We start from the raw sequence: 22,424 nt of genomic DNA on the forward strand, positions 1-22,424 counted from the left end.
TTCAGACCAGTGTGAGGTGGTGTCACCACCTGCCCTGTAACCCTGGATGCCTTAAATGCTCTGCTGCTACAGCTCTCTGGACTCCCAGCCAGCACACCAGCATGCACACAGTGTCTGTGTGTTTAGCAACCCTGACTCCAGCAGCCTCCTTTTTACACCACAGCCACACTCTAGTCTCCACCAGCCTAGGTTACAGTAGAAGGAAGGAATGTTGTGCCTGTGATAATGGCTGTCAAGCCTGCTAAGCTGTTATAGGGAAAGACCACAGGCATGGTTCTGAGACAAAGGTACTCGGGTTTATTGCCTTCAAGACAGTCCTAATGACTCTCACAACTTGCACAAGTACATTAATAAACAAGTGCCCCATGACAGGGAGTGGCTCAGTCAGCAGCAGGAGTCTCTGCTGTCCCCTCAACCACAAAAAGGGTTAAGGCGAGGTACTCCGACATCGATGATGAGATAACTTGCTCTTGGATATGGGGAAAGCAGTGGATGTGATATATCTTGACTTTAGCAAAGCTTTTGATATTGTCTCCCACAGTATTCTTGTCAGCAAGTTAAAAAAGTATGGATTGGATGAATATAAGGTGGATAGAAAGCTGGCTAGATCATCGGGCTCAACGTGTAGTGATCAACAGCTCGATGTCTAGTTGGCAGCCAGTATCAAGCGGAGTGCCCCAGGGGTTGGTCCTGGGACCAGTTTTGTTCAACATCTTCATTAATGATCTGGAGGATGGGATGTATTGCCCCTCAGCAAGTTCACGGATGACACTAAGCTGGGGGGAGATGTAGATATGCTGGAGGGTAGGGATAGGATACAGAGGGACCTAGACAAATTGGAGGATTGGGCCAAAAGAAATCTGATGAGGTTCAACAAGGACAAGTGCAGAGTCCAGCACTTAGGGCGGAAGAATCCCATGCACCTCTACAGGCTGGGGACTGACTGGCTAAGCAGCAGTTCTGCAGAAAAGGACCTAGGGATTACAGTGGACGAGAAGCTGGATATGAGTCAGCAGTGTGCCCTCATTGCCAAGAAGGCCAACTGCATATTGGGCTGCATTAGTAGGAGCATTGCCAGCAGAACAAGGAAAGTGATTATTCCCCTTTATTCAGCACTGGTGAGGCTACATCTGCAGTATTGCATCCAGTTTTGGGGCCCCCACTACAGAAAGGATGTGGACAAATTGGAGAGAGTCTAGCAGAGGGCAATGAAAATGATTAGGGGGCTAGGGCACATGACTTACTAGGCAAGGCTGAGGAAACTGGTCTTATTTAGTCCGCAGAAAAGTGAGGGGGGATTTGATAGCGGCCTTCAACTACCTGAAGGGGGATTCCAAAGAGGATGGATCTAGGCTGTTCTCAGTGGTGGCAGATGACAGAACAAGGAGCAATGGTCTCAAGTTGCAGTGTGGGAGGTCTAGGTCGGATATTAGGAAAAATTATTTCACTAGGAGGGTGGTGAAACATTGGAATGGGTTACCTATGGAGGTGGTGGAAACTCCATCCTTAGCGCCGGCTCGACAAAGCCCTGGCTGGGATGTTTTAGTTGGGGTTGGTCCTGCTTTGAGCAGGGGGTTGGACTAGATGACCTCCTGAGGTCTCTTCCAACCCTAATCTTCTTCTATGATTTATAGACTGAGACAAACAACTGGGATAAACCACTTACGTACCACCTTATATTTCCTGATATATTTTTGTTACCTCCTCTTGTATCTGATTCCTAACATCTCAGCCAAAACATCCCCATTCATTACTTGTCAAACCATCTTACACCCCAATCTAGTACAAAGTATCTGTAGTCGGCTTTTGAAATATATTTATGTAAATATCTAGTGCCTAGTACTTTTTAGGAGTGTATGTTTTAGCAATACTAGCAACAACTTTGCCAAGTTTATGTACCAGACAGTGAACTTGTAAGCATGTGCTTTGATTCATGGCCAAACTTTGGTTCATGGCCTCTGGTTTAGACCTCAGGTCTTGCACCAGGCCCAGTGCTCCAGGCTCTCTCTATCTACTAAAGTTAATAGTAAACAAATGATTCCAACACAACCTCAGTCCCAAATTTCCCCAAACCATCTGCCCTGATGTGTCCAGCCCTCTTATGGAACACTCAGAGAAGTAATAAAGTCCATTGCGGCTTTAAAAAGGCAAAAACACAGTAGTTTGTTGTAGTTAATCACTTCAATTCAAACACAACACTGGGTTGGTTTACTGTAAAAACTTGTAACCATTGTATAACAAAAGGACATAAGTTAAGTGATACCAAGTAGAAGGAATAATATTAGAAAGGGTTACTGTCATAAATATAAAGGGAAGGGTAAACCCCTTTGAAATCCCTCCTGGCCAGGGGAAAGCTCCTCTCACCTGTAAAGGGTTAAGAAGCTAAAGGTAACCTCGCTGGCACCTGACCAAAATGACCAATGAGGAGACAAGATACTTTCAAAAGCTGGGAGGAGGGAGAGAAACAAAGGGTCTGTGTCTGTCTGTAGTCGTCTTGGCCAGGGACAGAACAGGAATGGAGTCTTAGAACTTTTAGTAAGTAATCTAGCTAGGTATGTGTTAGATTATGATTTCTTTAAATGGCTGAGAAAAGAATTGTGCTGAATAGAATAACTATTTCTGTCTGTGTATCTTTTTTGTAACTTAAGGTTTTGCCTAGAGGGGTTCTCTATGTTTTTGAATCTAATTACCCTGTAAGATATCTACCATCCTGATTTTACAGGGGGGATTTCTTTATTTCTATTTACTTCTATTTTTTATTAAAAGTCTTCTTGTAAAACACTGAATGCTTTTTCATTGTTCTCAGATCCAAGGGTTTGGGTCGGTGGTCACCTATGTAAATTGGTGAGGCTTTTTATCCAACATTTCCCAGGAAAGGGGGGGTGCAAGTGTTGGGAGGATTGTTCATTGTTCTTAAGATCCAAGGGTCTGGGTCTGTAGTCACCTAGGCAAATTGGTGAGGCTTTTTACCAAACCTTGTCCAGGAAGTGGGGTGCAAGGTTTTGGGAAGTATTTTTGGGGGAAAGACGCGTCCAAACAGCTCTTCCCCAGTAACCAGTATTAGTTTGGTGGTGGTAGCGGCCAGTCCAAGGATAACGGGTGTAATATTTTGTACCTTGGGGAGTTTTGACCTAAGCTGGTAAAGATAAGCTTAGGAGGTTTTTCATGCAGGTCCCCACATCTGTACCCTAGAGTTCAGAGTGGGGGAGGAACCTTGACAGTTACAAACAAAAGTAAAAATATGCTTTCTAATGGCTATGACCTAACTTCAATAATTTATGATCTTTGTTCAAGATTGTTGAGAAAATGATGTTCTGTTCCCAGAGATTTCAACCCACTTGGTTGAAGGATCAATCTTCCTCAGCTGGCAAGAGCTCTTATGGTCCCTGGTTTTGGTCTAGTGATGTAAGCCAAGATTTCTTCTTCCCTTTCCCTTATATTTTCCCAAATTCACTGTTTTGTTTCCACACACAGAATAACTTCATGCTGTTCTTCCCTTCCTGTGGACTTCCCATCCCCGTGCTAATTCATATGTAAATGAGGCTGCAGTTGGTTTTGGTCACACTTTGCTTAATTTCACTGGAGACAAGTAGATAGCTGCCTTCCCTCCTGTCTGGGAGATAAACTGTCTCCCTTTGTTTGGTCACAGATTTTAAAGCATCATGTCCGTGATTATTCATGATTCCTCATTATTGTTAATACAGACATTTTACAATCACCAATAAGTCATTAGCAGTCATAAAAGACATTATTTGATACACTTTTATAATGCAATAGTATTGTATGTAATCAGTTTATTCAATTACTCATTATTAGAGCATCAGACCGTCTATCTTTATAGTCCCATAAACCATTGAAAGTTCTTCTCCTTCTGGGAAGAGATGCCATGTGGTCTAGTGAAGACTTTTTGCTGATTTCTCCCCAGCTGGTGATAGTTGAATTGTTACCTCTGCCCCTTGTTAGCTTGATGGCTTTGTTTACCTTTTGTGTAAGTGCACCTTCATTGTCTGTTTGTCTGACCAGACTGGTCAGCCAAGCAAATACACATTCCATTTTCTAGAGCAAGCTGGGCTTATGTGTTACTTGCGAAACACGTTTTAAGAACATAATTCTAGTAGGTGTCCATAACTCTTTGACCACATCCTGTACATATATCCTGCAAGAATATTAATGATCCGTGAGTTATTTGTTTTCCATGACACCTTTTAAATACAGATTATGACAGCAGTGTGTTAGGTGTAGTCTCTATGTCAGGCCTAATGAGCCACTGACACGGAGTACTGAACACAAAAGGGACACAATGTCACAGTTACTATGAAGCAAAATGCAAATAAAAAGTAAGCATGTGGTTCATTGGAGGTGAGGTGATAGACCTGGGATGAGGTGCATTATCATGATACTGACTTCCCATATATCCAGTGGAAGCTGGATGCTTTATGGAATTCACATACTTGGGGACAAATTCCCCACTGGCTTCACTTGGAGCTGCATTCACTTACAGCAGTAGTGAAGTTAACTCTTGGACTCTAAAATATTGATGACAGCTCTAAGCACACCAACAAGAGTCTTTTGGGGCCTCACCAGCTACTCTTTTAAGGAGACTGTAATTTTTTTCCTTAAATGAAAGTGTTTTGTTGCCAGTCAGTGCTGGGTGCAGATTAACATAATCCATGTTTAGATTCATGAAGGAGCTCTCCTCATAGTAAAAAAAAAATTAAAAACAAAACCCCAGCATTTCAAAAGATATATTTTAAATGAAAAGAGCATGTTGATCTACAAAAACAGATGACAGTGCTTTTCTGCTAAGCCATCTGTCCATGTAACATTTCATCAGCTGCTTAAAATAATTGTCATCCACCTGCGACTTGGTATATAGCTTACTCAAAATATGTTCTGTTCACCACCAATATAATCCACCAAGAGATTGGATTTCTAATTCTGAAAATGCATGCAATCAAGTGGATTACCCAGCAGAAACTCATCACAGATGCAATTAGTTGGTGCTTTCTTCAAAAACCAGTGTGTCTAAGTAGAATTAAAAAACAAGGTAGTATAAGTAATAGAAAAGGAGAAACACAACCCCCCACACCTGGCCTGAGCTTGGGAACAGTCCTATGACCCTGAGTGTGAAAACTTGACTTCCTAGGGGCAGTTTCTTCTCTCAGACAGCCACTAGTCCTCATAATAGACATAAATGCAAGGGGAGAAGGAAGCTGAACTGAAGTAAACTCCTTGTTCTACAGGGACCAGAAAGATCCCCTGCACCTTGCCAGTGCAAATTTGAATGACTTTCAATTAATCCATTCTAATAGAATTTTCAAAGAACAGTTGTGATATTGAACTGATTTTTTTTAACTTGAAAATCAAGGAGTGAAAATAAATCTTACTTTTAAACTCAGGCTCTGATTTTAACTCAGTTTTTCATCTATCCATCATGCCAAGAATACAGCTGATATAGAATCTCATGTCTTATACATATGAATGTTTGTGTTAATATATGGATACCAATGGGAAGAAATGATGGCATTTCAACTGAACTTGGGGATTGCTTTATTTATTGGCAGCTAGTTAGTAAAAAGTGAGAGAAACTGGCAATTTCTGACTTGTCTATCCTTTAAAGAGTGTCAAGTGTTTTTTTGACATATTGATGTGAATGATGCATTGGCTCAGTGGAACAAAATGAGAGGCACTTTGCAGTGATGAAAATTAATAATCTATCAACAACCTTGAGAGCCAGACGCTAAATACTTGTCATTTCTCTGAATATTTTCCTGGTGCTAGGTAGCTTTTCCTATATAACGCCTAGATTCAATAAATACTCTCACGTAGTAAAATAGCTTTTAGAATGATCAGAGCTAGCAATAAACATAAGAAACAATACAGCTCTTGCTGTGGAAAGGACATTTTTGGCCTTTTTTTCCTCAATTTTTTGTATTTATTTATAACCCTGCTATATTACTATAATCATTTTAAATATCATCTGGATGGAATATTGGGTTTACAAAGTCTCCCTTACAATATTGTAAAGGTATAATGCCAGATCTCGTCTCCTTACGACATCAACAATTAAATAAACTCAGCAAAAGCAGCATTAAGATAAAGAATAAAAGGGCAGAAATATGCCCTTAAGCAGGATAGTACTTGAAGTGATAAAAGAGCAGAGAAAACATTCCAGGTTCCTAGCAACACAAAGGGAACCTATCTCCTTCCTTAAAACATGCAATGGAGGAAACAATCACAGACACTAGTGATTTCACTAGCTGCCACCCAGTGCCTAACCTACCTTTTCTAAACAATCTTACCGGGGGGGAATCCCAAATGGTAGTCAGAGAGTGAATGGAAGTGCCCTGAAAAGGCTCACATCCTACAATGAGCTAAAAGGATGATTCAAGGTCTGGGAAACATCACCTACAATGAGAGACTAAAGGAGTGCAATTTATTTAATTTATCAAAGAGAAAGTTAAGAGGTGATTTGATCACGGTGTATATTTACTTAGATGGGGGAGATATCTGATACTAAAGGCCTCTTTAATCTAGCAGACAAAGGCATAATAAGCTCTACTGGCTGGAAGTTAATGTCTTCAAAGTTCAAACTGGAAACATGACACACATTTTAAAATTGAGGGTAATTAACCATGGGCATTACCAAAGGTGTGGTAAATACACCATCCCTTGGAACCTTTAAAATAAGGCTTGAATGTCTTTCATTAAAAGGTGCTTTAGTTTAGACAAAGTTCTTGGGCTAGATACTAGAATCACTGGGTGAATTCAATGCTCTCTGATATTCTGGTGGTCAGAGAAAATGATCATCATGTACCTTCTTGTCTTAAGTCTGTGAATACTGAACTCAGATGGTAAGTTCTGGACAACTGTTCCTCAACCCACAGAATCTCTCAAATCACAGTCCTCCCTCCCATATTAATCAACATCAACAAGATCTTCAGAGAGCTATTGACACTAATAGCTGAAGTACCAGTAGTACAAAGATAACATTCAGCTCTACAACATCATCTGTAAATAACACCAAGCCTTATCTTTCTCAATGCCTTGCATCTGGATGGAGAGCAGCTGGCTAAGGTTGGAAACAGGCAGGACTAAGGTGATGCTGATAGGAGGGAAGAACTTCAAAGAACTTCTCTCTCCTGTAACATCCCCCACTACTGAGGGCATTTGCCTTTGGTTAAATCAATCAATGGCCAAGTCATTTTACCTAGCAATGAAGTCACCCTGAAAAACCTCAACTGGTACAAAACATTGTTTAGCAAAAGAGATTGCCATGGACCCTTCAGCCTGGTGCACTGCATTCCTGCATCGGCTCTGCAATGAATACAGAGTCCAGTTCATAGTCATTACCTTAATATCAGCAACTATTCATGGGATTGTTCTTTACTATCTGGGAGTTCCCCTCTTGTCCTCTGTGACTGTGACTTCCCATAACAGCTACATTCTCCTGGCATCCAGCTGGTGACTTAGAAGAAGATTCATGGGTGCAGGAAACAGAACTCTTACAGCTGGACCTAGGCTATGAAACTTTCTCAGGCCTCAGTAGGACTTGCCATGTTCAGAAAAAATGTAAAATTCAGCTCTTTGTCTTGACTTTCCTTTTATACATATGCAGTTCCTCTTACATGCATGCAGGCATATACACACACAACACCCAACAATCTAACCACATAACTTACTCCTACCTGCTTGGCAAGTAGATTGATATTGTTTTGTTTTTAATTCTAGGAAGGTGCTCAAAATCTAAGGTGATGGCTGACACAAGAACCTTTATAGTCGTTCAGGTTCCAGGGGCAGCTATTTAACTATTTTTAAAGATATACTGTATGGCTTACCAAACATAATTCTGAAGGCATTCAGGATGGATAGCTAGCTGGTGACCCATAAATCTCTGTGGTTATACCTTCTTTCAGGTGGGCTTGTCATTCTTAAAGGGGAGAATTAGATGAACCAAAAGTTTTCTGCCCTAAATGCCTGTGTCTGTTTTATTGATTAGATATTGAGCTACATTGTAGACTCATTTAGTGTTGGGTCAGTTTAATAGGCTAGAACAATGTGCTCCCCTCCTAGCAGCATGCTGAGGTTTTACAGATATTTATGGGGACAGTTGTCATTCAGTGGATTTCTTAATATACAGAGTGACATCACATATTGGTTTCTCACAGGAGATGTTGCTACTATACGTTCTGCAGGAATTAAAATGTTTGCGATGGTGTAGAACTGTGATGAGTTTTACCTGACAGCAGGACCATTACGAATATTGCAGGGGAAGAGCTGAGGGGGCTTGTTTGCTTTTTGCAATGATTTATTTCTGGCATCTTGACATGGTTGTTGTGATTTATTGTAACACACACTGGGAGTGTAAGATTTTACAGTGAGGTTTTTCACAAACAAAAATATGGACCAAAGAGTTTAATAACTAAGGGTCCATATCAATAGCATATAGCTTGTGGACTCTAATGCACTGGTGGGGGTGGGGAAGGGGAAAAGGGGGGTTGTGTTTCCGCTCCCTACAGTATATCTTTTTAAAATAACCTCAGACTTAAATATGATGGCCTTTCACATGGTTTAGTTTTTTCCAGAATTCTTTGTTAGGTCATGAGAATATGTGAAACATTTCCTACAGCGACAGTATTCACATAATTATCTAAATTTTAGCTCTCTTAGGCCCCAGCCCTACAATGAGCTCTGTGCAAGCAGATCCTTCTGCCCTGAAAAGCCCTGTTGACTTTAGGGGGCTCTGTGCAGGTGGATGCTCACTCTGAACTCATTGCAGAAATGGGATCTAAGCACTCATCTATTAAATATACAAATATAAACAAAGACAAAAATATTTAAACAAAGATTCTGTCATTCCCTGCTCCCCTTTCCCAAAATGGAAGCTGGATAGGCTCCACTCACTGCTGTCCAGTTTGAACGATACCTTTAAAAGAACTGTGAAATGCTACGACAGCCTGTGTTTTACCAAGCCTCCAGGACGGTCCTGGAGTCTCCAAGAATTAAAGATTAATCTTTAATTGAAGATTGTCTCGTGATGAGGTTCAACAAGGACAAGTGCAGAGTCCTGCACTTAGGACGGAAGAATCCAATGCACCGCTACAGACTAGGGACCGAATGGTTCGGCAGCAGTTCTGCAAAAAAGGACCTAGGGGTGACAGTGGACGAGAAGTTGGATATGAGTCAACAGGGTGCCCTTGTTGCCAAGAAGGCCAGTGGCATTTTGGGATGTATATGTGGGGGCATTGCCAGCAGATCGAGGGACATGATCGTTCCCCTCTATTCGACATTGGTGAGGCCTCATCTGGAGTACTGTGTCCAGTTTTGGGCCCCACACCACAAGAAGGATGTGGAAAAATTGGAGAGAGTCCAGCGAAGGGCAACAAAAATGATTAGGGGACTGGAACACATGACTTATGAGGAGAGGCTGAGGGAACTGGGGATGTTTAGTCTTCAGAAGAGAAGAATGAGGGGGGGTTTGATAGCTGCTTTCAACTACCTGAAAGGGGGTTCCAAAGAAGAAGGCTCTAGACTGTTCTCAGTGGTAGCAGATGACAGAACAAGGAGTAATGGTCTCAAGTTGCAATGGGGGAGATTTAGGTTGGATATTAGAAAAAACGTTTTCACTATGAGGGTTGTGAAACACTGGAATGCGTTACCTAGTGAGGTGGTGGAATCTCCTTCCCTAGAAGTTTTTAAGGTCAGGCTTGACAAAGCCCTGGCTGGGATGATTTAGTCGGGGATCGTTCCTGCTTTGAGCAGGGGTTGGACTAGATGACCTCCTGAGGTCCCTTCCAACCCTGATATTCTATGATGAAAGCTCTAGGAATTCACCCAAAAATTTGAATCCCCAGTTTTACCTTTTGTTCTAACTCTAATTAGAGAACAAATTAAAAAGCAAATTCTGTGCCAATTTTAGTTGTACTGCTATATTGCCCTCCCCCCCAATTTCTCTTTGTATAAGCATTGTTTTCCAACGTGACAATCTCTTCCTCTGACCTTTTTGTTCCTTGTAGGCCTGAAATACGTTTTGGCTTAGCCTCTTGTTTGATGTCCTTTTCTCTTTATGCTCCTGTGTGTATTATTGTTATACTCTCATGCACTTCATTCTGTAATCAGTTCCTAGCTGTCTTCTCTATGTGATGTGTAGCACTTTGCATATGCTTCTTTATTGCTTTTTTGAAACTTCATGTTCATTCATACTGGGTCTGTTTTATTACCACCTGTAGTAAATAGTACTCACTCAACTAGTGCAGACAGTATAATTCTGTAATTTGTTAAATAATTTCTTCTCACCCCTCTGTGACCTTTTCTTTATATACTTTCATCCTACATAGTTTTAGCCAAAACTTCCTGCTCTACTTTTTAATTTCCTTTGTTGAAATTCTGCATGGATGTTGTTACAAATCTGCCTCCACTGTAGTCAGTATTACTTAGATCTTCCCCAATTCTGCATCTCAAATTACATACTCTGCAGTGTGGTGTTTACAACTAAATCAAGTATTGTTAGTGACCTTTCAAGTGCCCTCTTCAACATTTTGGAGTAGGCTGAATTTTGAAAGCTGTGTGTGTGATTTTATAGTTGCATTATTCCTGTTGTTGCTAATTAAAAATAAGGGTCCCCAGTCTTGTCTGGGTAATTGTATACTAGCTCTTTTAAGAAGTGAAAATACAATGAATTCATTACTCATAATAGCCATAGTGAGCTACTTTAGCGATGGGGGAACACCTAACTAAAAATATTGCTGCAGTTGAACCCCTGTCATTCATGTTCCCCTCCATTCTTCGCGTCCCTCCCGCCCAACATACACTGCCTGCTGGATGAAGAGTGCTATATAAGAGCGAGATATTATAATTATTAATTACATATGTGTACAGCCTTGCATGCAACATCTCCAGAGCTAGAACACTGGCTCTGATCCAGAAAGGCCTGTGCTTAACTTTTAAGCATGTGAAAAGTTTCATTGACTTGAATGGGGCTACTCACGTGCTATACTGTTAGGAAGTCTGTAGGTGTTTGTCTCTCTCTGCCTCTCCTTACAACACAATCCATTCTGAAATTTCTCCAGGGGGAATAATACATGACAAATGAAGTGGATAAATATTTTACATTCTTTATATGTGGGCTATTTTTATATTTCAGAATAATAAGGGAAAGCTGCAGTGGTAACCACTGAAAAGCTTAGGACTGCATTTCTGAAGAATGAGTGTGCTTTTTCCCCCAAAGGTTGTGATATGTACGGTTCCTAAAGCAAAGCTTTAAATGTCAAAGTGCAAAACTTTACTGCTTTTCCATTTCACCTCTGCAAGCTGACAAGCTCGTTAAAATGCAGAGTGAGCTAGAAATATTTTTATTAGAAGAAGCAAATCAAGGCTGTGTCAAAGGTCACATTGGAACTCTTCCAAGAGTGCAGCCACAGTTTATAATTTTTTTTAAATCTACAGTATTTAGTTTGATTGGATTTTAAATCATCTGCATTAGGGAATATTTAATGTAAAATCCAAGGTAGTGGTGGTGGTATTTTAAAATAGAAAATGGGCAAACCTCTGACTTTTCTATTAGCACAATTTATTCTAGTTCAGACTAGGGGGAAATCATTATGTAAGTACTGTACGTTTTTCATCACGCCGAAGTGCATAGACCTGTTATAATGAATACTTCAGACCGTTTGTAGCTGGGAGCAGAACCAAACCCCGTCAGTCACTGGTAACAGGAGAATGTCCCACCTACTGGAGTGCCCTCCAGTTTGTTTCTACTTCCACAGTGGCAGGTGGGCAGCTTATCCCAAATTTCCCTCCTGCAGAGCTTTTCTGAGGAAAATTCCAACATTTTATTTCACATTTTCGACTAGCAGTTTGGCTTACTAATTTACCATCTAATTCCCAGTTGTGTCCCAAGGCTGCATTTGTCTTTTGGGGTGCTTTCCCCAAGCTACACTTTCCCTTTTGAGATCCTGCCATGGCTAGTGCTGCTCAGAAAGTCAGAAAATGCCAAGGATAAAGATCAAGATCGGTTTCTCCTGCTCCACTCCTCTTATCTAGTGTTTCACTGGAGAGGCGGGGGTGGTGGTGAGGGTCCTTCACTGAGGTCCATCTGAGGTCACCTCAACCCCATTCTCACTGAGGTCACCGTAATCCCATTCAACCAGAGAAGCCATCACTCTGAGGGGAGTGATACTGGAAAGGCAGCATACCAGGTGAAGATCATACCTATGTGCTTGGAGCCTGCAGCAGCAGCAACCGTTCCTGAATGCAAAGCCTAAGAACCTCCTCCCCCTCTCCTTCCTTTTTGTCTGAGAGAGGAGTGACCTGGACCCAGCATAGACACCACTGACTCTGGGAGTACGATAAGGGGCCTTCAGAGCCAGGCCCCTCCTCATTGTTAACACTTCTGAAGCAGACCTGCCCTAGGTTCTCTTCTGGGATATTCCCAGCTGTGTCCTCCAGTGGAACTATAGACCTATTGCCCATGTAGATCCCATGCACTAGGAAGGGGTGGATCTAGTGGGACCTCCCATCCAGGTTGAGTTGGTCCCAAGGGATAAGATTTTTGGGAAATTCATTCTTGAACACCAGCCCACTCCTTGAGAGATCCGGAAGGGGCCTAGAAGAAGAAACAGTAAAAGCCCAGCCTCTGAGGGCAGGCAGCTTTAATCACCTGAAATTAGGGCTGTCAAGCAATTAAAAAAATTAATTGTGATTAATCGTGCTGTTAATAATAGAATACCATTTATTTAAATATTTTTGGATGTTTTTCTACATTTTCAAATAGATTGATTTCGATTACAACCCAGAATACAAAGTGTACAGTGCTCACTTTATATTTATTTTTGATTACAAGTATTTGCACTGTAAAAAAACAAAAGAAATAGTATTTTTCAGTTTACCTAATATAAGTACTGTAGTGCAATCTCTTTATCATGAAAGTTGAACTTACAAATATAGAATTATGTACAAAAAAAGCTGCATTCAAAAATAAAACAATGTAAAATTTTAGAACCTGCAAGTCCACTGAATCCTACTTCTTGTTCAGCCAATTGCTCAGACAGACAAGTTTGTTTACGTTTGCAGGAGATCATGCTGCCTGCTTCTTGTTTACAATGTCACCTGAAAGTGATAAAAGGTGTTCTCACGGCACTGTTCATAGCCGACATTGCAAAATATTTATGTGCCAGATACACTAAAAATTCATGTCCCTTCATGCTTCAACCACCATCCCAGAGGACATGCATCCATGCTGATGACACGTTCTGCTCAATAACATTCCAAAGCAGTGCAAACTGATGTATGTTCATTTTCATTTTCTGAGTCAGATGCCACCAGCAGAAGGTTGATTTTCTTTTTTGGTGGTTCGGGTTCTGTAGTTGCTCTTTTAAGTGTTGTTAAGAGTGTTGCTCTTAAGTCTTCTGAAAGCATGCTCCACACCTTGTCCCTCTCCGATTTTGGAAGGCACGGCAGATTCTTAAACCTTGCATTTTGTGAAATCTGCAGTGAAAGTGTTCTTAAAATTAACATGTGCTGGGTCATCATCTGAGAGTGCTATTGTAACACCAACATGAAGCTGGTCGTTGGCCAGCGGGATTGAACTGTGGACCTTTGGAGCTTACTGCATAAGCCTCTGCAGCATGAGCTAAGAGCCAATGGGCTCTTAGCTAAGGCTGTAGACCAGACTCATTTAACTCTCTCTAAATGGTCTCGGTGCCACTAGATGGGACAGAACACCACACCCCAGAGGTGTGTGTGTTACACTATAACTATATATAGCAGAATGCAGGTAAAACAGAATTGTATGCAGGGGACATACAATTCTCCCCTAAGGAGTTCAGTCACAAATTTTAATATTTTTTTAACGAGCGTCGTCAGCATGGATGCATGTCCTCTGAAATGGTTGCTGAAGAATGAAGAAGCATACAAACGTTTAGCTTATCTGGCACGTAAATACCTTGCAGTGCCAGCCATACAAATGCCTGTTCTCACTTTCAGGTAACATTGTAAACAAGAAGCAGGCAGCATGATCTCCTGCAAATGTAAACAAACTTGTTTGTCTTAGCGATTGGCTGAACAAGAAGTAGGACTGAGTGGACTTGTAGACTTAAAGTTTTACATAGTTTGTTACATAACTGTATTCAAAAACAAAACAATCTACATTTGTAAGTTGCACTTTCATGATAAAGAGATTGCACTACAGTACTTGTATGAGGTGAATTGAAAAATACTTTCTTTTGTTTATCCTTTTTACAGTGCAAATATTTGTAATCAAAAATAAAATACACTTTGATTTCAGTTACATCACAATACAGTACATATGAAAATGTAGAAAAACATCCAAAATATTTAATAAATTTCAATTGATGTTCTATTGTTTAACAGTGCAATTAAAACTGATTAAGTGTGATTAATTTTAATTCATGATTAATTTTTTTTAGTTAATCCCATGAGTAAACTGTGATTACTCGACAGCCCTATCTGAAATACGCCTGGGGTAGATCTTGAGCCCAACTTTGTTCCTCCTTTGGAAACATCAGCATGGGGACAAATGCCAATAGAGCAAAAGTGCTTGGGGTTTTTTAAGAAATTTTCCTTCTTATTGGAAGAGGACCAGTCGTTCCAAACAGGGTTAGAGGATCTCTCACACAACACATGCACACACAACATGCACAATGTAGTTTTTAATTTTAAATGAATTTAGAAAAATAGCTAAGCAAAGTTTTTCCAACCTCAGAATTCAGAGTCAGTTTGGCCTTGGTTCTAGTCTTGGGCATTATTTGGGATTTTATTTTATTTTGCCCAGTTTATTCATCTCTACATATTGTGATAAAATACTATACATTACCAGACTCTTTCCTAACACAATACAAGTAAGCTACTCAGACACTACCTTGCTTTACTAATCCACCTTAAGGGGATTTCCTTTCTATTGTGTAATTGTATATTGCTTTATCTCTGCCTTCTGTTTTTACTCTGATTGACAGAGCTTCCTGTTATTTCATTCAGACAGTGTTATTTAGGAGAGACATTCTTGCCTACACCTGTACCTGGCTTTATTTTTAATTTTCCCTTTGATCTATATGCCTGCTATCTGACACTAATTAATTCAGAAACAAATTTTTGTCAGAGTATATTTTCTATCCTATACTCTGCTTTATTTGTTGCATTTTTCCATATACTCCTCTCTAACAACACCAGTTCTGTCTCCTGGCAACCATGGACGCTTGTATATGAATCCAGACTGTTGGCGCCTAATCTTTACTGAACTGTTTGGGAATTCAGACCCCTAACTGTTAAGTAAGCAAAGGCACAGAAATAAACGAACTTTACGAATGGTAGTAAAGTTGCAGTAATCTCCCCAATGGTTTTATAACCCACACCTTTCAGTCCTGTTAACTTTTACACCTGCTGACGCAGGTATCGCATGCAGGTGTTTTCTCAATAATAGTTCCGTAATAGCATTATTTCTCTTGACCAAGATAATTCATTTCTCACCCAACTTTGCAAGTCGTAAAACTTAATTAAATTTAGTATACTAAAATGATTCACTACATTTGATTGTTGAGATGGATTTAAACTGTTTGTCTTTCAAATCTAAAGCATACAATAGTAATAGGCCTGAGTTCAGTAAAGTACGATAAGATTTTTAGTGTTTGGGCAACATGTCTGCTTGGCTTTTGTTTAGAGAAGCTGTGATTCAGGGAACTGAAGATACAATAAGAGGGACAGAGTGACCTTGCTGAAACAATCCTATGATTTTTAATGTGAGCTCTGTCACAGATCCATTCTTAGCCACCCATTAGGACTACTATGAGGGAAATCCAAGCCTCTGTGTTCTAGGTCCCTAGGGTGTTTCAAGCTTCTGGAGCCTGAACAGAGTCAGACCTTGCCCCAATCTCAGGGATTCTAATCACACCTTCAGGGCACAGACCTCCTATCTGGCAACCCCTATGAGTATTGGAACCCATTGTCCAGCTGCTTAGCCCCCCTCAGTGCAGCACTGACCCTTCAGACTCTCTGGTACTTAAACATCCCCCTAACAGTGTGAAGCTTCTGGTTACAGTTTACCTCTCTCAGGGGCACAAAGCAGTTCTGCAGCTGTTAACCCACATGTACTCTTTTGTGCTGGATCAGGAGAGTACCAATTATACAAAACAATAAAACAGTGAGTGCATGTCTGTACCTCAGTTTCCTCATCGAGGGGGGCTATAGCAGAAGTGTTAATAGGATTGTGAAGCAGGGGTGAGGTACAGCGTGGAACTGATTGAAATTTTTGATGGGGAAGAGTATTCTGTCCAGAGAATGTCTTATGTGTTGCTGGCTGGCACAGAAACATATTTTGAGGGAGCCCTCTGTTAACATTGTGGGAACACATCACTGGTCTTACAAATTCTATGTCTCATTTGCTGAAACAAGGATACCCAGAAGTGGTTTTCCGCCCCTATAGGCTTTAGAAAAACTTTTTGGCCATTTGTGACACATTCTGACACATTCAGCTGTGTCACAGAAATCCAAAATTAGATTATTTGCAAGTTGGTGTTAATGATTACAGCTCATCTGCAACTGTCACAAGCTCAGTGCATATTTTTTCATGGAGTGTTGCTTAAGCTGACACCCCTACATCCTTCAAGATACACTTACGTGCTGCTGTATCTGATGGACTGCTATTAATAGAACTGTGATAGAACTTTGCGGCGTTACTGTTAAATAACACACCAGCTTTCACGCTGAAGTGCCAGTGTTTTGTCCCACACAATTGTATTCTTTGCACAGTGTCCTCCACTGCTTCCATAAAAGCCAGCTATTCAAGACTATGCATCATTCAGTGTCAGAATGCTTTTCGTAAGAGTAGCCTAAATAAAGGACTTCCATGATGTCAGTCCATTTCAAAAACCAGATTAATAGGTGGTGTAAACAAGTAACATGAGCAGCATCTGGAAACTATCCAAAAAGACTGATTTGAAATAGTTTGTTTTTATACTCTCAGTTATAACATCAGTTCTTTTGTCTGAGATGACAAAGCAGTCTTTCAAGTTTTATCAAGTGCTTGGAAGTCCACACCAATCGGTATGGATTTATTCATCAAAATCTGAACTACAGTAGTACACTGTATACCCTAAATTATATTGTTTCTAATGGAGAAAATACTGTTAATGCTCCTACCTCTCCAACAACTCTCCCTTTACTTTTGTGTGGAAAATCATTAAACATGCTCTTTGATCCCCTCTAATCTTTCTCCCTCACCAAAGTGACTAATGAACTCTCTCATAGCTAAATCAAAAGGGAACTTAGATTTCAAGAATATCTATTGCCTCTGACGCTACTGATCACTCTCGTTTCTCCTCTCTTTATTTCCCCTTCAGCACCACCTTAAATCACATCTCATTCTCCCATCTCCATTACAGGTTTCAGAGTAACAGCCATGTTAGTCTGTATTCGCAAAAAGAAAAGGAGTACTTGTGGCACCTTAGAGACTAACCAATTTATTTGAGCATGAGCTTTCATGAGCTACAGCTCACGTCATCGGATCCATCTCCATTAGTATCCCTCAGTGTTTCGTCCTTAGTCTCCGGGTCCCATCTGCTCCTCTGGCTTCTGTTACCATCTGCATATGGATGATTTCCAAATCTAATACCTGACCCTCAAGCCTCCATTCCTCTCTTCACTCTCTCATCTCCTTTTCTGTCTCGGGCATCTCCTGGATGTTCCCCACCATTACACCCTGTTTCTCCACAAAATGGAGTTCTTCCCTCTTCACCGTCTCTCTTGTCTACGTCCATTAACAGCTAATAGCCTCGTATATCTCCCAAGATCACACTTGCATGCAGGTTTGTCTACCGTCTTTTTCAAACATAACATTTTGTCATGTCTTAGCAGTCAGTGTAGACCAGATATCAAGATCGGTATCATGTCAGCTAATAGCAATTAGACGTTGCTGAAGTGAGAAGGAAAAAAAGCCATTAGCTCTCAAATTATAAGGGTTAAGTCTCAAAGAGAATGAGGAGGATAAAACTTTGCATTACAGACAAGTCCTTTAACTCTTGTCTCTCCATCAGTCCCGCTTGGTTTCTTGATTAATCCTACAGCATGATCCTCTTTCCTTATTATCCCCACTGCAAAAATCTTTTGTCTCATCTTGATATTGTAACGTCTTTGGCCTCTGTCTGTCCACTACTGCTACAGTCCTTTACTGCTGTTCCAATCAGATTACCCTTCTCACTGGATCTTTTTGCATTTACCTGCCCGTTACCGCATTACATTCAAATTCCCACTTCTTACCTTCAAAACTGTACATAACCTCACTCTCATCTACATCTCTGGCTCATTTTCTCCCACATCCTCTCTCATGCTCTCCTACTTCTTCCTTTTTGTCACTTCTGGCTTTCTGCTTTTGTTCATGGGTGACAGGGAAAGTAGAACATCTATTATTGTATTTTTCTGGCAGGAAAAAGGCAATTGAAAAGAAGAAAGTCTCTTTTAGACCAAGGCAGTGAGAGAGATTATTGTGTTGATTACGGTCAGTACTTTTTTCTCGATTCAATCACTACTACAGGGTGGCTTATGGAACATTATTGCAGTTCCCACACAGAGAGAGTGCAGTTACACAGCTGCCATGGGGTGGATTTGTGGGAAGGATTTATATGCTGAAGGAGTGATTGCAAAAGCCTATGCCAGCCATTGAGGCTGGCTAAGATCCTGAATCACCACTTCATTGATCTGGAGGGCCTCTTGGCATACACTCTTGGTTGAGGATTTGCCTGCATTCAGATGCCTAGGGACTACAGGAAATAGAAAAAAAAAAATAAACTAATGATCTTTGCCTGTGTCAGAGCTGCTTTAAGATGTCATGTTTTGCTGCTGACTGGCTGTCTCATGTGGGAAACAGCTACAGATGTCCAGGTGTACTGAGGAGATTTGAAAAGAAAGAAACGAGTTACTTCTTTGTAAGTGATTTTTTTTTCTGTAATTCCAAGTCTGCAGTAGATCGTAACTCTACACAATTCAGAATTACAATGCAGTGCACTTTGAGCAAGTCCCAAAGACCACACTCCGCATTTATTGTGGCAAAACTCCCAAAGAAGGTGATTGGATTCTGTCATAGTGTAAAAGCCGACCTTCAGAGGCCTTGAGAAGAGATTATTAGGAAAATAGGTTGGCTCCTGCATTCCTTCCACACTCCTGCTAACTTCATCAGGAGTTTGGGATATGCTAGGAATGCAGGGCTAGAATGCTGTTTGTAATGTGCAGCCCTGCCAACTCTCTCAGATTAATCAGAAGAGACATGATTTCTAAGTAAAAGTAAGCCTGACTCATGATCTCGCGAGAGAACTCTCGAATGTCAGGATTTTTTATTATTTTTTTTTTCAGCTGGGCTGCTGGGGTCCCCACTGTCAACAAGATGTGTGACCTGAGAGCACCTTCAAGGCTCAAACTAGAAGGGAAATAAAGAGAAGCCACATTTATTTAAAAAAGAATCCTCATGATTTTTGGGGGTCTGACTCATTATTTTCCAGTGGCGAGGGTTAGCAACGCTGAGTGTGTTTTACATTTCAAGAAATACAATTGAGTGCTAAACTTTTATCTGTGTGGCAAAAACACCACTTTGGGACAGTCTTAGAAAAAAATACTGCCTGATTGTTAGGGCTTAATATAAGCATGTTTGCTTTGCTTATGGCATGTGAAAGACACACTGCATAACTAGTCACTCGTAAGGCACATATAATGTATGCTGTTGATTTTGCACACTAGTTCTTATTGGAATTAACAAAACCCTATGCTCTGGACTGATCAAGTTTGTTTATTGTATGCCCTGCTCTGTTGCTTAAAAAGGAAGAGAGAATTTCTGTTTAAGTAACTGATTTTGCTGAAGTAGCTTTTGTTGCATGTTTGATAATTAAAATGCTGGCTGATTTTTATTTTTTTTTTTAAATCCTTGTGGTAGTATGGGCAGTGAGTGTTTTAAAATGGCTTTCCTTAAAGTAATATAGAGAACAAAAGTCTGATGTAGATCTGAACAATTAAGACTGAGTGATGTTATAATTAACATTTTATTGTTGCAATTGTTTTATTAGTCGTACATCAAAGAATAGAATGATAAAAGGCAGATGTGTTCTTTTCCACGGTTAAGGACTCATTTGAATATCTGAGCAGTTCCAGTTAACAATATCAAATTAAGACAAAACAGTTTAAAGTTCATAATGATAACTGAGTTGGGGATGGGTAAGAGGCTTTTATTGGAGTTGATCCATGAAATTAAAGTTAACAAAAATTTAACAGATGTTTTAAATAAATAGTGTTAGCTCTTAATTAAATCATACTCAGTGTGTGATCTTTCACTTCCTTCAGCAGAAATTGTACTAGTTTACATAGCAAAATATATACAAAAGCCTCCTTTAAATGTGACTTTCTTTGACCATAAAGTATATTGAATAAATGGACAATGTGCCATATGTGATACAATGGATGGGTTTATATACCAAATGAGAGAGAGAGAGGTTGAGTAACCCTAAATGATGGTAGGCACTTTGTGGACAAGTTGCTCCCTAAGGACTATGGTCTAAAGGCCTTATCCTAGAAACAAAATAATTGCCGTAAGAGGGCTGAGTGTTGTTTGTGGGATCAGGCCTTAACTAGATAGACAACATAAGCAAAAAGAGTGCAATATTCAGCAGCCGGTGAAGTGATCATATCTATCTCTGTATCTTCTGAAGTGCAAATGGTTTGTTGGTTCCCCAATTATTGTTGTTTTTAAAAGAAAAATATCCATTCATTCTCTAATGTTTTATTCCGAGTTATATTCATTTTCAACTATATGAGCCATGTCCCTAAAATGAATGGCAGTTTTGTTAGTCATATCAGACATAGCTATAAACTGCTAACAGAATATTACCTTCCACCTTTTGGCAGGCAAAAACTGGGATTTGACCGCTGCTCTGAGTGACTATGAGCAGCTCCGACAGGTACACACAGCTAACCTGCCACAGGTGTTTAATGAAGGGAAGTACTACAAGCATCAGGAAAGAGAGCCACCCCAACAGGTGAACAAGTCTGAACGACCAAGTCTGCAGAGACAGGATGACATTGCTCAAGGTAAATGCAGCAACTTGACCGCCTTTGTGGACAAATAGCTTTATGGATAATCAAAGTTTATTATGCAGGCAGTAGGAACTAAATTATCTGCCACCAGATAAATTATGTCATTGTTACTAACTTTATGGAGATGCTGATGGGTTGGGCCCTGTATTCCACGTTTTTCAGTCCAGTTTATCTTTGCCTGTGTTCAGTAGATTTTAAGGTGTAATTGAAGTATTTAAATTTAGGTTTTTTTAGAGACAGTGCTACGTTAACTACGAGAGGTGTGGGCTAGATGAAGTTGTAGACTGTTCCCATTTCTAATTTCCCATGATGTGTGAGTCCAGAGAAAGTTCCATCATTTAGGTCATTGACTTCTTGATCATTATTAAATGATAAAGGTGGTCCTGGAGACAACATCTGTTGAAGTAACTTTTGTCATGAAATGTCTTATTCTCTTGATTCCACCTCCATAAAAAGGTGATATTGAATTAGTATTTCAAACAAAAGAAAGAAAAAAGAAAGACAAGGAACAATTTTTAGTTATAGCAGTTGGTTTCCATTACATGATTATAAGCATTAGGATTTATTTTTCATATTCAAATCGCTCACTCTCTCTGACTATTGTAACAGGTTTCTTCTAATTTAATTCAGCAAACAGTTCAGGCCTACATTCAAGGTTAATCTATGGTATGCCATCTTCTCACATTAATAAAAAAAAAAGTAACTAGTGACCCAGCAGAAATTTGTTGTCATGAAACCCATCCTGTTAGCTGAGGATCTGCTCCTAGGAGTGCTACAGTGGTGATGCATTCATGTATGTGAGGAATGTTGGAAGGGAAAATCTTTTTTGTTTCTCAACAATTTGTCCCTGACCCCACAGGAAAAAAGACAAGACAACAAGAATGTGGTTTTAAAAAGTCATGACTTTATTAAGTAACTGTGAGCTGTCCAGCACAGACTATCCTTCTTTTGTAATCCATTCCACCTGGTGGAGGGCTGCTGTCAGCCCCTACCCTTCTTTTGGGATGTTGGTTGCAGCACTGTTGCTGAGACCCTATTGCCCTCTCTTCATATGAGAGTTAAGAGGGAAGACAAGACATGGTTGTCTCTTCACCGTACCAGGTGTTAGAAGCCCCAACCACATTACCCACCGTCTCTAGGAAATACCTTTTTCTAATCTGCTTCCAATTCTGGTTTATCAGTGAACTAGACCCTTTATTGAACAAGTACCTGCACTGGTGCCTTGGTGCCTGCCAAGTTGCAACAAACTGACCTGCAAGCTAACCTGCCCACTGGGTCCTTGGGCTACCTACAGAACACTGAAAAATCCCACCTTGCCCAGTCCATTCTGGCAGTGAGGG

General features: G+C 40.3%; 1 protein-coding gene across 1 annotated transcript in view; it reads left to right on the forward strand.

Moving 5' to 3' along the window:
• The window catches only part of OTUD7A (OTU deubiquitinase 7A), a 250,890-nt gene that overhangs the window by 151,229 nt on the left and 77,237 nt on the right, over window positions 1-22,424 (forward strand). The window contains exon 6 of the mRNA XM_084640497.1: window positions 20,896-21,078. Within this exon, the coding sequence (XP_084496623.1) occupies window positions 20,896-21,078 (183 nt within the window). The remainder of the gene's footprint in view (window positions 1-20,895; window positions 21,079-22,424) is intronic.

Source organism: Lepidochelys olivacea (assembly GCF_965140295.1).
Source record: "Lepidochelys olivacea isolate rLepOli2 genome assembly, chromosome: 10".
NCBI lineage: Eukaryota > Metazoa > Chordata > Testudines > Cheloniidae > Lepidochelys > Lepidochelys olivacea.